Here is a 14,817-nt window from a genome sequence, read left to right as displayed (position 1 = left end):
ATAAAGTCCTAACAAGAAAGCAATACAATTTACAATAGCCACCACAAAGATTAAATATTTAGGAATAAACCTAGCCTGAGAAACAACACTACAAAGTACTGCTACAAGAAACTAAACAAGACCTCCATAAATGGAAGAATGTTCAATGTTCATAAATAGGAAGACTTAACATTGTGAAAATGTCAGTGCTACCCAAAGTGTTATATCAATATAATGTAATTGTGATCCAAAACCTAGCATTATTCTTTTTTAAAATGGAGAAGCTAATTATCAACTTTATATGAGAAGAAAGAAACCCAAGATAAGCAAAGCATTACTAAAGAATAAAGTAGGAAGGCTTTCACTGCCTCACCTCAAAAGCCACTACATAGTGACAGTAATCAAAACAGTCTGATACTGATACAATTCAATATGTACTGGTACACTGGTGTGTGTGTGTGTGTGTGTGTGTACACATACACATACATACCAGTGGAAAGGAATAAAGAACCCAGAAATAAAGCTATCCACCTATAGACAGCTTAAATTTTACAAAAGGTTGAAAGACAATAAATGGGGAAGGGAGAGGCTTTTCAACAAATGGTACTGGCAGTTGGATTTCCATTTGCAAAAGAACAAAAAAGGAGTCATATCTCATTCCATATACAAAAAAAGAACTCAAAGTGGATTAACGACAAATGTAAGCCATGAACTATAAAGATCATCACTGAAAAAATAGGGACATATTTAAGGACCTTATAACAGCATAAACACACTATCAGACATAGTGAAAAGCACACATATAGCAGAAAACCAACTACAAAATAGATGACTGTGACCTTCTAAAAATATGGCATGTATGTGCATCAAAAGGTTTTATCAAAAGACTAAAAGAGAACCCACTGACTAGGAAAATAATTTTGGGTAATGGTATATAACGCAAAGGACTAATCTCTAAAATCTATAGAGAACAGGAACACTTCAACAACAACCAAAAAAATCTGAAGAGATCAATTTAAAAAATGGACAGAGGAATGAACACTTCACCAAAGAAGACATCCAGGTGACCAACAAGCATATTAGGAAATGCTCATCATCACTAGCCATTTGAGAGACAAAAATCAAAACAAGGAGATACCACCTCCCACCAACATTGATAGCAAAGTTAAAAAAAATTAACAAATGTCATAAAGGGTGCAGAATGATAGAAACACTTATATACTCCTGGTAGCACCGTGAAACCTCCCCACCAATATGGATAGTGGTGCTTCGTCAAACAACTGGGAATTGAAATATGTGACACAGTCATCACACTAAATATTATACACCCTGCAGAAATAAAGACCATAGCATGAACAGCTGTATGCACACCCATGTTCATTGCAGCATTAGTCAAAATGGAAATAACCTAAATGCTCATCAATTGAAGAATGGTGTGTGTTAAACAGGGTTTTCTAGAGAAACAAAACCAGGATATTTGCTATTTTATACAGATAAAGTAGGTAGGTAGGTAGGTGGATGATAATGATAGATAGATAGATAGATAGATAGATAGATAGATAGATAGATAGATAGATAGATAGATAGACAGACAAAACGAAGAAATAAACAGCTAATTAGTACACAGCAGTACAGAGGGCTCAGTTCAACTCACTTCCATGAGACAGTTAATATATTGGCAGTCCTTCATCTCACGAGGGCTGCTGGGTGCAAGTCAAGGAAACAGACAGCTGAGTTTTCTGTAGAGCAATACAGGCAGTCCAGCCACAAACAGAAAACAGCAAGGCAGGTCACCAACAGTCAGCCAGATGACAGGGTCCGACAGTCCCCAGCTCAGGTGATGTATACACCAGCAGTGTGGCAAAGCAAGTCTCAAAGGAACCTCAAACTATAGCCACATCGTCCACAGGTTGGGCATACCACAGGTAGTGTAGCTCACAAGTTGAGGTGAGAACTAGCTAAGGCAGCCGCACACTGGTCTGATTATCAGAGAGCAAGAGACCAACAGGCAAGGCTCACCGAGCCATTTATCTCTTGGCCCTTCAATTAAACTGCCTCCTTATTAATCCCACATGTGTTTATTTGGCAGGTTAGCACAATTAACCTATCTATCACAAACATATAAATAAAATTTGGTACATATACACAATGGAATTTTGCATTGTTAAAAAACTAATGAATTTGTGATGCACCTCATAACATGAATGAATTTACAGTTCATACTGCTAAGTAAAGTTAGTCATCACAAAAGGACAAATATTAAACAATTTTTTTAATGAATCAAGAAAGGGGTCTCATATCAAAAGAAATAGACTTCAGTGGTATTAGAGGTGGGAGGGGAAGGGAAAGAAGAAGAAATAATAGGCTAAAGGGTAAACAAAGATTAACTTGGTTGAAGGGGAGGGTAGTATTTTATGAGGGAGACAACAAAAAAGGGGGTGGGTGTCAGGGAAAGCTATTGGGAAGTTTGACAAGTAGTTCAAATTGTTGAATACAAAAATGATGATCTGAAATGTAAACTTTCACCTACCTCACAATAAAAGGTTTAACACATAAGATAAAATTCTTGCGAGATAGGCAATCATTTTTGTCCTAGCATCTCATATCCCTTATGAAGAGTCTTGGGGTTAGGCCCCCCCACACTTCTTCCTTCTTCAGGCTATTTGTGAGCAGTCTCTCAGATGATAGTTGGTATTTCCTCCAGGAGCACAACCTTTTGATATTTTCATCTCCTAGTGGACATCTAGAAAACTAACTTCCTGGGTATGTTGCACCCAAGCATGTCTGTGGCGCCAGTGTGACTTCCACCACCAAAACTCATCACTGTGGGAAGCAGGGAGAGAATCAGGCTCCAACAGTTTCCAGTGGAAAACACCGTCCCTGTTGATAATCAGCCAACACAGTAGCAAACATCTTCAGTAGGCCCTGGGGAGATATTTGTTAGCAGTAAAAACCCAGACTTCCTGGAAAGCAAGCTTCTGTACTCAGAAGCTGCCTAACTGGCTCGCTCCAACTCATTTCAAAAGAGTGTGTACTCAAAGGTTATAACAACTGAAGAAGCAGTTCAGCAGCAGTAAATACCACCCATTGATTGAATGCTTACTCTGTGTCAGGAACTATGTAAATTGTCTCATTCCATCCTCACCATAACTGAATGAAATATAATTATTATCCCTTTTTTAATATAAAGAGTCTTACAAATGTTTATACTCTTTGACCCAGGAATTCAAATAGTAAAAATCTCCACTAATGAAATAATAATACTAAAAACACACTAACAAGCAACTTTTACCTTCAAAGAAGTTCCTCATATGATGTTTAACATAGCAAGAGAGAGAGATCAAAAGGGTTTTAAGGTCTATTGAAACAATAAAATTTCATTCAACCATTAAAAATATTTATGAAAATTATCCAAAACAGAAAAAAACCTTATTTGCTTAAATGGCATAAATATATACAGAATTTTTCTCTTCAGAATGATCATAAAAGTACAAATCTAAAACCAAGGATGTATTAGTCTGGGTACTTTAGATAAACAAATCCACAGAAACTCATGTATAAGTGATAGTTTTATATAAATGGTAAGTGCACATCAAGAAAACATCCCAACCCAGTGCTGCCCCATTAACCCAAATGTCCAACACCAATCCACAAAGTCTTCCTCCATCTCACAAAACACACACAATGATGCCAACTGCAGGAGGAAAGCCATATCAGTGAATGTGTGAGCATCTCAGCGCTGTCAGGGATCCACATGGCTGCTCCAGCATCCAGGGATGCATCGAGGTAGGTCCATGTGGCTTCTCCTCAGGGATGTCTTGCAGGAAGTGAGCCTTGCCAGCTGAAGCAGGAAATTGGCTAAGGCAGCTTACCCTGGTGCGACCATCACAAAGCAAAAGACCTGAGATCTCGAAAGGGGTGTCTTACTGAGCCATTTATCCCTCTGTCCTTCAGTTAACCCCACATGTGTGTATTGGCCAGGTTGGCACAATAAACTAACTACCTCAAGGGGTGAAAGGTCTTCTGATTCACCATGGCAGACTGAATATGCAACATCATCATGTGTGTAGTAAAAAGTGTTCATAGCCATTGGAATCTCAGATTATAAAAAAATAGGTAAAAAAATCACTTATTAAATTGAAGGTGGGAAACCCAATATGAATTTTAAACAAAATGAAAACAACAAAAAACCCTAACTCATTGTCATCAAGTCTATGCTGATTAATGACAACCCCTCACGTTCAAAATGGAACTGCACTTATTAGAGCTTTTAATGACTGTGATCCTGTAGAAGTTGTTCAGGATTTTTTGCTGCAGGGTGGCTGGATAGATTTGAACTGCCATTCTTTCTGTTAGTAGCTGAATACAGATTGTTCACACTATCCTATGTAAACTCAGCTATTTATAACCAAGTACCTTTTCAAACCCTGCCACCAAAATGGCCCCAAAACAGGGGTCCCAAATTTACTCACTCCCATTATTTATGTGAACTAATAAAGCGTGAGTTTCTTGTGCTATCATTTAGTTGAAGGCACCAGGACTCCTTTCGCAGCTGGGTAAGTGCAGCGTCTTACATCTTCAGAAAAGGACGTCAGAATCGATCGGGAAGTCCTTATTACCAGCAGGAAGTGGGTACTGTAAAAAGAAAGCAACCTGTAGCTCAAAGGGAGTCCCTTGGCCCCATCTGAGCAACAGAAAGCAAATGATTACAGTCTGTGGAAACCGTCATCTTGCATAAGGCTATGACTTCATAAGGGCATCCCAAAGGTTAAAGAGTATACAAAAGGCAGATCCAGCACAAATAAGGATTCATAGGGCATACCTAATGTTTACTGGTTTTAATAGGTGTTAGTGTGTTTTTACACATTTAAGCATTTTCTTTTGTTAAATATATGCAGATTTAAAATAATAAATATATTCATATAGATACATTTATAAAAGTCTTTGACTCCTGACAAAAAGGAAAGAAAATAGGCCCCATAGAGAGACTATATCAGAAAAGATTATATGTGTCAATAGTCATTAATAATTATTTGCTATTAATCATTATTGATAAAATAATAATTAATAATGAGTTATTGATAATAAGTCATTAAAATAAGTGGTAATTTTTATAATAATAGTAAGTGGTAGAAGAAAATCCCTACTGTTCATTAGAACCAATAATTAAACTCAACAGCTAATTAAAAAGGAGATCTAGCAGCGAGCTCCAAGATAATGAATGAACTGCATTCCAATGAGTAAGAGGGGCTAAGCAGAATTGATTCCTTATATCCTAAAAGATTAAAACAAGTATAATGAGATCCAAATAAGGCATACATAAACTCACCATCATTTCAATCTACCAGTATAACATATAGTCATAACCTGACAATGAGTTAGAATTAGATAATGCCAGGTAAAACTTACAGAAAGCATCACCTCTGAGAAATACACTAAGTTCAAAAAAAGTAAAATCTTTAGAAAAATGGGTTAATGCGGAGTGTGGGTAGCACAACTAGATCTAAAGAGGATGGAGATTGATTTGGATTGGAATGACTTTGGACCTTAGGACCTAGTTTGTAACTAAACTTTTCTAAAACCTCTACTTAACTGAATTTTTTTTTCTTTAGAGGCTGGTAAAATGATTACAACTTAGCAAGGTATAAAATATATAATAAAACTACTTCAAAGGCTAGGAAGGTAAGCTTAGGAAAAAAAGAAAAAAAGAATAGAATTAAGAAAAGAACATAATAGTTTGACCTTGTCCAGGTACATAAAGGGGAAAGAGAATCTAACTCCACATCTGCCCCAGGATGATTCCTATGAGACAGAAGTCAGATATGCCTACCTCTTCCTCTTTCTTTATCCTCTTATAACACTAAGCATTTTCCCCCATGGTACTTTACCTCTCTGATATGTTTGATAACACAACCCAACCAAAAAAAATTTTTTTTCTTGGTGTCTTAGTATTTAGCTCTGTTCTTGGGTTTGTTTGGGGCACTGATTCAGAAAATTGCATTGAATATACTCATCATCATCATCACTAGTTTATTAGAGATGGTGCTCCACTATATATTTAGGCATTAAGTTATGCTAATTTATTATTTCATCATCCTAGTTTTAAATGTGAGAAGAATTCAGACTCACAAATTATAGAATAAGACAGCAAAGTAAGAAATATTTGAAAAAATAGTTAAGTATTGAAAGTTCCAAGGGACATTTATATGGGCCCAGAGTGCCTAGTTTGTTGTGCATTACGCTGTTAATCTTAAGTTTAGTTGTTCAAACTCACAAGTTACTCTGCAACCGTTAAGATATTTAAAAGTTTAGAAACCCAAAGGGGGCAGTTCTCTGTCCTATTGGATCACTGTGAGTTAGAATCAAGTAGACGGCAGTGATTTTTCTCTGTGGTATGGGAAGCTGTGATACATGTATACACAGAGATACTAGTGGGTACTGCTCAGCTAAAACACAGCCAGAGAAGAGTGGAAAATAAAAAAGAAAATTGAAAAGGCACATATATGGAAGGTATGAGGGCAGTTCAGAGTCTTGAAAATGTTACCCTTTATAGCAATTTTAATAAACATTTTGAAGATTCAAATTTTTCTTCTTCATATTACACAATAAACATTTCAGAACACATTTTAATATATAGAAGTTGATCATTGATTTGTGTTAAACCTTTCTTTTAATAGTTTAATAATTCTGTACAATGATGGAGAAGTTATGCCATCTTATAAAATGGACAGTTTTTATTGTTACATTGTTTATAGACGTGAATATTTATTTATTTTTAAATCATGTTATTGTGGGCTCATACAATTCTTATCACAATCCATACATACATCCATTGTGTCAAGCACATTTGTACATTTGTTGCCATCATCATTCTCAAAACATTTTCATTCAACTTGAGCCCTTGGTAGCAGCTCCTCATTTTTCCCCTCCCTCCCCTGTCTGCCCTCCCTCCTTAACTCTTGATAATTTATGACTTTTTTTCATGTCTTACACTGTCTGGTGTCTCCCTTCACCCACTTTTCTCTTGTCCATCCCTCAGGGAGGGGTAATATGTACATCATTGTGACTGGTTCCCTTTCTCCCTCACCTTCCCCGTCCCCTCCAGGTATCTCTACTCTCATTATTGGTCCTGAGGGGTTTATCAGTCCTGGATTCCCTGTGTTTCCAGCTCTTATCTGTACTAGTGTACAGCATCTGGTCTAGCTGGATTTGTAAGGTAAAATTGCAATCATGATAGTGGGGGAGAGGAAGCATTAGAGAACTAGAGGAAATTTGTATGTTTCCTTGGTACTATACTGCTCTGTGACTGGCTCATCTCCTCCCCGGATCCTTCTGTAAGGGGATGTCCAGTTGCCTACAATCAGCTTTGGGTCTCCACTCCGCACTCCCCCTCATTCACAATGATATATTTTTGTTCTTTGATGCTTGGTACCTGATCCTATTGACACCCCGTGATCGCACAGGCTAGAGTGCTTCTTCCATGTGGGCTTTGTTGCTTCTCAGATAAATGACCCATGGTTTATCTTCAAACCTTTAAGATCCCAGATGCTATATCTTTTGATAACTGGGAACCATCAGCTTTCTTCACCACATTTGCTTCTAAACCCGCTTTGTCTTCAGCGATCGTCTCAGGAAGGTGAGTATTATGAAATGTCAGTTTTATAGAACAAAGTGTTCTTGCATTGAGGGAGTACTTGAGTAGAGGCCCAATGTCCATCTGCTACTTTAATACTAAACTTATAAATATATGCAAATAGATATATTTCTCTATTGTCATATATAAATATATTTACATATGCACATGCCTGTATTTAGACCTCTGTAAATGCCCTTGGCTCCTAGTTCCTTACTATTTCCCTTTACTTTCTTTTATTTGCAGTAAAGATGATTTATTCATACTTTAATTGCAAATTCAGTGAAGGTTTACATTCAATAATTCATACACATTTTATTTCAACTTATTCACTAAAATTTCCTCAATATACTATTCACTTATCCCACTTCCTCCTTGTAGTTCCTATTTATTTTATATATATATAATTTTATTAGGGACTGATACAACTCTTATCATAATCCATACACATATTAATTATGTAAATCACATTTGCACATTCATTGGTCTCATCATTCTCAAAACATTTGCTCTCCACCTAAGACCCTGGCATCTGCTCCTCATTTTTCCCTTCCCTCCCTCTTCCCCCATCCCTCATGAAACCTTGATAATTTATAAATTATTATTTTGTCATATCTTGTCCTGTCTAACATCTCCCTTCACCCACTTTTCTGTTGTCCATCCCCCAGGGAGGTGGTTATATGTAGATCCTTTTAATTTGTTCCCCCTTTCAACCCACCCTCCCTCCACCCTCTCAATATCGCCACTCTCACCTCTGGTCCTGAAGAGATCATCTACCCTGGATTCCCTGCGTTTCCAATTCTTATCTGTATCAGTGTGCATCCTGTGGTCTAGCAAGATTTGTGAGGTAGAATTGGGATCATGATAGTGGGGGTGAGGGGGAAGTGTTTAGGAACTAGAGGAAAGTTGTATGTTTCATCGTTGCTACATTGCATCCTGACTGGCTCATCTCCTTCTGTAAGAGGATGCCTAGTGGCCTGCAAAAGGGCTTTGCACTCCCTCCTTCATTCACAATGATATGATGTTTTTGTTCTGATTATGCCTGATACCTGATCCCTTCGAAACCTCATGATTGCACAGGCTGGTGTACTTTTTCCATGTGAGCTTTGTTGCTTCTGAGTTAGATGGCTGCTTGTTTACCTTCAAACTTTTATAACCCCAGACACTATATCTTTTGATAGCTGGGCACCATCAGCTTTCTTCACCACATTTGCTTATTCACCCGCTTTGTCTTCAGCGATTGTGTCAGGAAGGTGAGCATCATAGAATGCCGATTTAATAGAAGAAAGTATTCTTGCACTGAGGGAGTAGTTGAGCGGAGGCCCAATGTAAAATGGATATTTTTTATAAAGGAGCTTGAACTCTGACAGACTCATTTTGGGTTTCAGAACATCCCACTCTGAAAGCCAGCCTCCTGCCCAATGGCACTTAGCTTCACTTGGATTTCTTGTGCTATCATTTAGTTGAAGGAACCAGGGCTCCTTTTGCTATGAACTGCCGTTTCTTACATCTGCAAAGGACATCCCTTGGCCAGAAAAGCCAGAGACCCTTGCTCTCTACTTTGTCTCACCTTCTGACTGGCCTCAGGGTTTCTGCTACCTCACTACTGTAAGCATGTGTTTTGCCATTCCTTTATTACTGGCTTTTCTATCAGGCGATTGAGGGGTTCTCTTTCTGCTTCTGAGATGGCTCACCCTTCTACCCAGTATAATGGCAGAACTGGTACCAATGCCTGAGTCAGTCTTCTACATTTGAATTGTATGCTCCCAGCCAGTCATTTGGTAGAAATTACAAAGACTATAGCTTACAGAGCGATACCAAATAATTTCACTTCCCCACAAGAACTAATTAAAAATCAAATTAAGTATGTTTGTACATTTGATTAGGTCTTTAATCATAATTTAACAGTCAATTAGTTAATATTAAATAGCTTCATATAGATGTCTACTATTTCTTAGATACTTAATGCATTTAAGATTCTGATGCATCAAACCAGCAATAAATCCTTAGGGATTATTTAATAAATTCTAACCAATATTTTGATATTTGAGAAATTTCATTTGGAAAATTTTTCACTAATAATTTATTGATTGTGTAAGCAGTGAGCGCGTATAAAGGAATATTTATTAGCCAAGTACATGATTTTAAAAATCAACTTTATACCTATTATGGACTGAATTATATTTTCTAAAAATATGAATTGCAAATCCTAATCTTTATACTTGTGATTCTAATCACATATGAATTGGATTGACTGTGAAATTGATGAGAAAGTATTAATGTAGGATATGTGTTTGTTTATTTTTTTTTTAATTTTTATTTGGGGCTTCGACAGCTCTTATCACAATTGATACATACATCCACTACGTGAAGTGCATTTGTACATATTTATAATCATCATTTTCTGGTCTTTTAATGTAATCCTTTTCAGAGCAGTTGGTAATGATAACTGGGTACCATCCATTTTTTCTGGTCTTTGGGTCATGGAAGCTGAAGTTTGCATGGTCCACTAGTCCACTGGACTAGGAATTTCCATGTATACTCAATTTTCTTAACACAACTTTCCTCCAGACAGGGAAATACCTATAACTGAACCTTAGATGGCTACTCAAGAGATTTTAAAATCTCAGCCACTACTCACCAAAGAAGGATGTACAGCATTATCTTATGAACTTGATGTATAGGAGTGAAGGTAGGAGTGGAGTCCAACCTATCAACCTGGTTGATCAGTTTGATGGTGCCTCCATGAGGGCGTGGCCTTTTTATAAATCAGACTCTCATAATGTTCCTCTCTTGCTCTTCCTCTTTTGCTTGACTGCGTCTTTGTCTCACGTCTGGGGCTGGCAGCCCACACAGTCTGACAATCCTGGGAGCAGTAAGGGCCCTGCCATGTTCCTGGATATTTTGGATTCACATAACTGCACATTCAGCAGCCTATGATCTCCCCACTTCCTGCTTTTCCTTGCTGCTTCATCCACCAACGGCTTCATGACTCTTGAGTCTTAAGCTGGAATCTGACCTACAGATTTTAGATGTACTGGGCTGAGCTGATTTCTTGATATAAAATTCATTCTTGACATAAAGTTCTTTCTTATACATATATGAATGTTACTGGTTTTATCTCTCTAGAGAACTGAGCTTAACATATAAGTTAAGTCAACTTAATTTGATGCCTGCTTCAAGAATACCCAACCCTACTAAAGCCAGTGAGTGTACTGACCTTCATGCCTGGGGATTCATTCACCCAAAGAGTTTTTTATATACAAAAATTTTCATAATTTTGCCCCCTGTATGCTTCACCACACTCATGGATATAAATTGTTGAATGGGAAAAAAACAGTTGCTCAATAAACTATCACCGAAACCACAATAAAAAATAAATAGGCGAATTATTTAATATAGACTCACAGACGCAATGCATTCTTAGTAAATATGACCTGCTAGGGTTCCTTCATAGTAATGTTGTAGATAGGTGACATTAATTCGATGCCAACTCACAGCAAGCTTATGTGCAACAGAGCAAAGCACTGGCCCATCTTGCACTATGCTCACCATCTTTCCTATGTCTGAGCCCATTGCTGCAGTCATTGTGTCAATTCCTCTCATCATCAGAGTGTGCATAACATTATATAGACCCAATACAGATGTAAAAGAGAAACCTGTTAGAAGAGCACAGAGGTTCTTTAACGCCTGATAACTGATCCCTTCAGCACCACGTGATCACACAGGCTGGCTTGTTCTTCCATGTGGGCTTTGTTGCTTCTGAGCTAGATGGCCACTTGTTTACCCTCAAACTTTTAAGACCCTAGACATTATATGTTTTGATAGCCAGGTACCATCAGCCTTCTTCACCACATTTGCTTATTCACCTGCTTTATCTTCAGCGGTTGTGTCGGGAAGGTGAGCATCATAGAATGCCAATTTAATAGAAGAAAGTATTCTTGAATTGAGGGAGTCCTTGAGTGGAGGCCCATTGTCCTTTTGCTACCTTGATACTAAATCTATAAATATAGGCAGATAGATCTATTTCCCCATCCTCATATATAAATATATTTGTATATGTACATGTCTTTATCTAGACCTCTATAAATGCCTGTTGCCTCCCAGCTCTTTCCTCTATCTCCCTTGACTTTCCTCCTGTCCCACTATCATACTCAGTCCCCACTTGGGTTTCAGAAATTCCTCTTGGTTACATTACCTTGGTTATTCCCTACCTGGCCTCCCACACCCACCTCGCCACTAATTGGATCACTTGTTGTTCTATTATCCCTGAGTTTGTTAACACCACTTTCTTTCCCCCCACCTCCCCCTATTCTATGTCCCCCTGGAACTGTCCATCCTGTTGTTTTCTCCTCCAGATTCTTCATCCAGCCTATCTTATTTAGACAGACCTACGGAGATAATAACATACACAAAAACAAGACAGAGTAAAACCAAGCAAAAATATACAACAAAACAATAACAACAACAAACCACTGACAAAGAACAAGACAAAACACAACTAGAAAGAAAAGCTTGTGGTTAGTTCAAGGGTCGTTCATTGGCCTTTAGGAGTAGTCTCCAGTCCAGTATGCTGGGACACCACACCCTGGCCCAAAGTCCACCTTCAGCACTCCCTGGGGACCTTGCCACTCCATTCCCTTGCTGTTCCACTGCACTCCCCCAGTGCTTTGCCTCAGTGTGGCAGGATCAGATAGGCGCAATCCCCACACTGTGTCTCTGGTGCTGTCCCCTTCAGGGCCATGGGTCAGTGAGGGGCGCCATGACTCATAGTGGGGCAGCCCATTTGTCGGCTACTGGAGATTCCCTTGCAGAGGGGTCTAGGGGAGGAGATGAGCCAGTCAAGGTGTGATGTAGCACTGATGAAAAATACAACTTTCCTCTAGTTCCTAAATGCTTCCTCACCTACCCACCCCCCACTATCATGATCCGAATTCTACCTTGCAAGTCTGGCTAGACCAGAGGATGTACATTGGTACAGATAGGAACTGGAAACATAGGGAATCCAGTTACAAGGATCTACACGTGACCTCCTCCCTGGGGGGCGGACAACAGAAAAGTGGATGAAGGGAGACGTCGGACAGGGAAAGATATAACAAAATAATAATTTATAAACTATCAAGGACTCATGAGGGAGAGGGGAGCTGGGAGGGAGGAAAAAAATGAGGGCCTGATGCCAGGGGCTTAAGTAGAGAACAAATGTTTTGAGAATGATGAGGGCAATGAATGTACAGATATGCTTTACACAATTGATGTACGTATGAATTGTGAGAAGAGTTGTATGAGCCCCTAATAAAAGCAAATAAATAAATAATTTGAAATTTAAATAAAAAGAAGAGTACAGAGGGAAGGGAGCTCCAACAAGGATGGATGATATAAGGATCAGAGGAACAATGTCGCTGTAACTTGCAACAAATGGAAAACGTAGGCAAAGGCTTTTTCTGGCTTCCTTATTTTTCGAGGACTAAGCAAATTATTTCAACACTTGTAAAATTAAACATGAGAAAAATTTAAAGTCAAAGATATCAAAGGAATCTGGGAAATGCAATGACCACAACACAGTGATGTTGAACCTGCTATTTTCCAAAGTTAATTATACCAAGTTGCTAATTAACTGATATTTCATAAGTTTCTGTCAGATAATAAGTTGGTCTGTAGAAGTCCAAGACTTAGGTTGAAAAATATTCTCCCCCCTCTTCCGGTCCCTGGCGTCCCGGGAGCTGCAGGCGTCGGTGCAGACATGGCCAAATCCAAGAACCACACCACGCACAACCAATCCCGGAAATGGCACAGAAACGGCATCAAAAAACCCCGGTCACAACGATACGAATCTCTTAAGGGGGTGGACCCCAAGTTCCTGAGGAACATGCGCTTCGCCAAGAAGCACAACAAGAAGGGTCTGAAGAAAATGCAGGCCAACAACGCCAAGGCTGCGGCTGCTCGCGCTGAGGCCATCAAGGATCTTGTGAAGCCCACAGAGGTCAAGGCCAAGATCCCCATGGGCGTCAACCGCAAGCTCAGCCGACTGGCCTACATTGCCCACCCCAAGCTTGGCAAGCGGGCTCGGGCACGTATTGCCAAGGGTCTGAGGCTCTGCCGGCCCAAGGCCAGGGCACAAAGCAAGGCTGATGCTCCAGCCAAGGCCACGACTCCAGCAAAAGCTCCCAAAGGCGCCCCTGCCCCAGCTCAAGCTCCCAAAGGCCCCCAGGCTCCCACAAAGTAGAGTTCTCTGTGGGGGCGAGAGGGACTGGTGTGAGCCCTGGGCTGCTGCCTGCATGGCGCTGGTGTCTTCTTGTGCTGTTTGTTGTACAAATAAACCCACGTGGCGCTGAAAAAAAAAAAAAGAAAGAAAAAGAAAAATATTCTCCTCATACTCCAGCTTGTGAATTTTCTCCTGCATGAAAATTAATTCAGCCAGAGTGATCTAAGATCTAACCCTCTCTGATTTTCCAAGTAATAGATAACTAACTACAAAACTATCATCTTTTGAAGTGAATATTATTAACAGGTGGCAATTAACACTCTGGGAAGGTAACTCACCGGACTGTGGTAAGAGCATCTTGTCTAACTATTCTCTGCTCCGCTGCCTAGAAGAGAGGTCACAGAGACGACACTGAACATATATGTGCTGATTAAATGAACTGAACAGCTTGGCTCACCCACTACTCTCTTTGCTTGCTTGTTAACAATAAATAACTATTATTTTTTACTGGCATAGTTTCATATTCACCTTTCCTATATGAGACCAGGTTCTATTCCTAGCTAATGAACCTCATGGACAGCCACCTAATATGGAAGTCAGTGTGTTTCTATAATGGTAAATAGGTTTCAGCGGAGCTTCCAGGATGTGATGAATTAGGAAGAGAGGGCTGGCAGTCAATTTACATAAAACAGCCAATTTAAACTTTATGGATCACAATGGTCTGATACACAACTAATCATGGGATGACTAAGGACCAGGCAGTATTTCCTTCTGCTGTTCATGGGGCTACCATGAGTGAGGAGTCTACTCAAAAGCTCTAACATCTGTCCTGTTTTCTCAGTCATTGCTCCTAGTTGTAGAGAGGGAACAGTAGACCCTGGATTTTGGATAAAACCTAGCTTTCGATAGCTTTAGAAAGTGACACTTAGTGAGCATTTAGGACACCCTGGTGATACAGCATTTAAAGTACTTGGTTGCACCCCAGGAAAAGATTTAAACACAG

The 14,817-nt window shown here is 39.2% G+C and overlaps 1 protein-coding gene across 1 annotated transcript; it reads left to right on the top strand.

The window, feature by feature from the left end:
- Positions 1-13,326: 13,326 nt before the first annotated feature.
- LOC142441087 (large ribosomal subunit protein eL29-like) lies at positions 13,327-13,850 on the top strand. The gene has a single exon (XM_075543173.1). The coding sequence runs from the start codon at positions 13,353-13,355 to the stop codon at positions 13,833-13,835; it is 483 nt and encodes a 160-aa protein (XP_075399288.1). The 5' UTR covers positions 13,327-13,352; the 3' UTR covers positions 13,836-13,850.
- The last annotated feature ends 967 nt before the right edge of the window (positions 13,851-14,817 follow it).

The sequence above is a fragment of the Tenrec ecaudatus genome, chromosome 2, assembly GCF_050624435.1.
Source record: "Tenrec ecaudatus isolate mTenEca1 chromosome 2, mTenEca1.hap1, whole genome shotgun sequence".
NCBI lineage: Eukaryota > Metazoa > Chordata > Mammalia > Afrosoricida > Tenrecidae > Tenrec > Tenrec ecaudatus.
The sequence above is the reverse complement of the archived record's forward strand: the minus strand, read 5'-3'. Positions and strand labels throughout refer to the sequence as shown.